The sequence below is a fragment of the Nicotiana sylvestris genome, chromosome 12, assembly GCF_000393655.2.
Source record: "Nicotiana sylvestris chromosome 12, ASM39365v2, whole genome shotgun sequence".
Lineage (NCBI taxonomy): Eukaryota > Viridiplantae > Streptophyta > Magnoliopsida > Solanales > Solanaceae > Nicotiana > Nicotiana sylvestris.
In genome coordinates, this window is record NC_091068.1 from 6374167 (window position 1) to 6375661 (window position 1495).

General features: G+C 43.4%; 1 protein-coding gene across 1 annotated transcript; it reads left to right on the top strand.

The window, feature by feature from the left end:
* Positions 1-274: 274 nt before the first annotated feature.
* LOC138882644 (uncharacterized) lies at positions 275-1222 on the top strand. The gene has a single exon (XM_070163249.1). The coding sequence runs from the start codon at positions 275-277 to the stop codon at positions 1220-1222; it is 948 nt and encodes a 315-aa protein (XP_070019350.1).
* The last annotated feature ends 273 nt before the right edge of the window (positions 1223-1495 follow it).

Consider the following 1495-nt stretch of genomic DNA (forward strand, 5'->3'; position numbering starts at 1 on the left):
GACAATGCAACATGTACAACAAATGACTATTTGTTGCGAACTCTGTGGCGACAGTCATATGAGTGATATGTTCCCCACGAACCCGGAATCCATCTATTATGTAGGGCAACAGAACAGAGGTCTACCGAATCAGCATGCATAATATGGGAATTCTTACAATCCAAATTGGAGGAATCATCCCAACTTCTCATGGGGTGGAAATCAGCAGAATCAAAATCAGAATCAGCATAGACCCCAAGGGAGTTTCAATCAACCTCAGAGACAACCCCAACAAATGGAAGAAAATACCAATGATTTGCTAAAGAAGTTGTTGATTGACAATCAGCAACTCAGGACCGACTTCAGAAATCTTAAAAGGCAAATGGGGCAGTTAGTAACAAATCAAAACACTAGACCTGCAGGCGCTCTCCCCAGTGATACAGAAAAGAACCCTCAAGTGAATACAGTTACACTTAGAAACGGGAGGGAGCTAGAGGAAGTGCCAAAGAAAAAGAGAGACAAGCCCATATCTGAGGGAAAGTTGATCCCTAAGGTGACTCACGAGCCAAAGAATGATGCTGAAATTTCAGAACCAGTGGAGGCCCCAAGGCCACCACCACCTTTTCCCCAGAGATTGCAGAAAAAGAATGATGATCGCATGTTCACAAAATTTCTCTCTATGTTGAGCCAGGTTCAATTGAATATCCCACTTGTTGATGTGCTTCGTGAAATTCCAAAGTATGCTAAGTACATAAAAGATATAGTGGCTCGCAAGAGAAGATTAACTAAATTTGAGACAGTGTCACTTACTGAGGAGTGCACTTCAAGGGTCCAAAATAAGCTCCCTCAAAAGCTTAAGGATCCTGGCAGTTTCACGATTCCTGTACGCATTGGTAATATTGATGTGGGTCGTGCTCTTTACGATTTGGGGGTGAGCATAAATCTGATGCCCCTGTCTTTGTTCAAGCAATTAGGCCTGGGAGCTCCAAGGCCCACTACTGTGATGTTGCAGCTGGCTGATAGAAAGATAGCACACCCTGAAGGGGTGATTGAAGATGTGTTGCTGCAGATTGGGAAGTTCATATTTCCTGTTGATTTCATTATCCTCGATTATGAGGCTGATGAACTGGTTCTAATAATATTGGGTCGACCTCTCTTATCTACTGCTGATGCAATTATCAAAGTGAGAGAGGGAAAGATGATTTTGAGGGTAGATGACGAGGAAGCAGTTTTTAATGTCTAAAAAGCAATCCAACTTCCCCGCCACTATGAGGAGCTCTCAATGATATCTGTTGTTGAGGTTGATGAGCAAATTCAATCTCCGAGTGTATATCTAGACGATTCTCTGGAGAACTTGATAGCCTGGGGGTTGATGAGGAGGTTGAGGAGATGATGCACATCCTTGATACATCTTGTGTGTGCATGCAAGGGATACACCCCTTTGAGCCTTTGAATAGGCCAGAGGGACCTCCTCCAAAGCTGTCAATTGAGGAAGCCCTAAAATTGGAGCTTAAAC

What these genes read in the sequence shown, in the direction of transcription:
- LOC138882644 (XM_070163249.1), top strand. Translation starts at nt 275, where the DNA reads ATGGAAGAAAATACCAATGATTTGCTAAAGAAGTTGTTGATTGACAAT.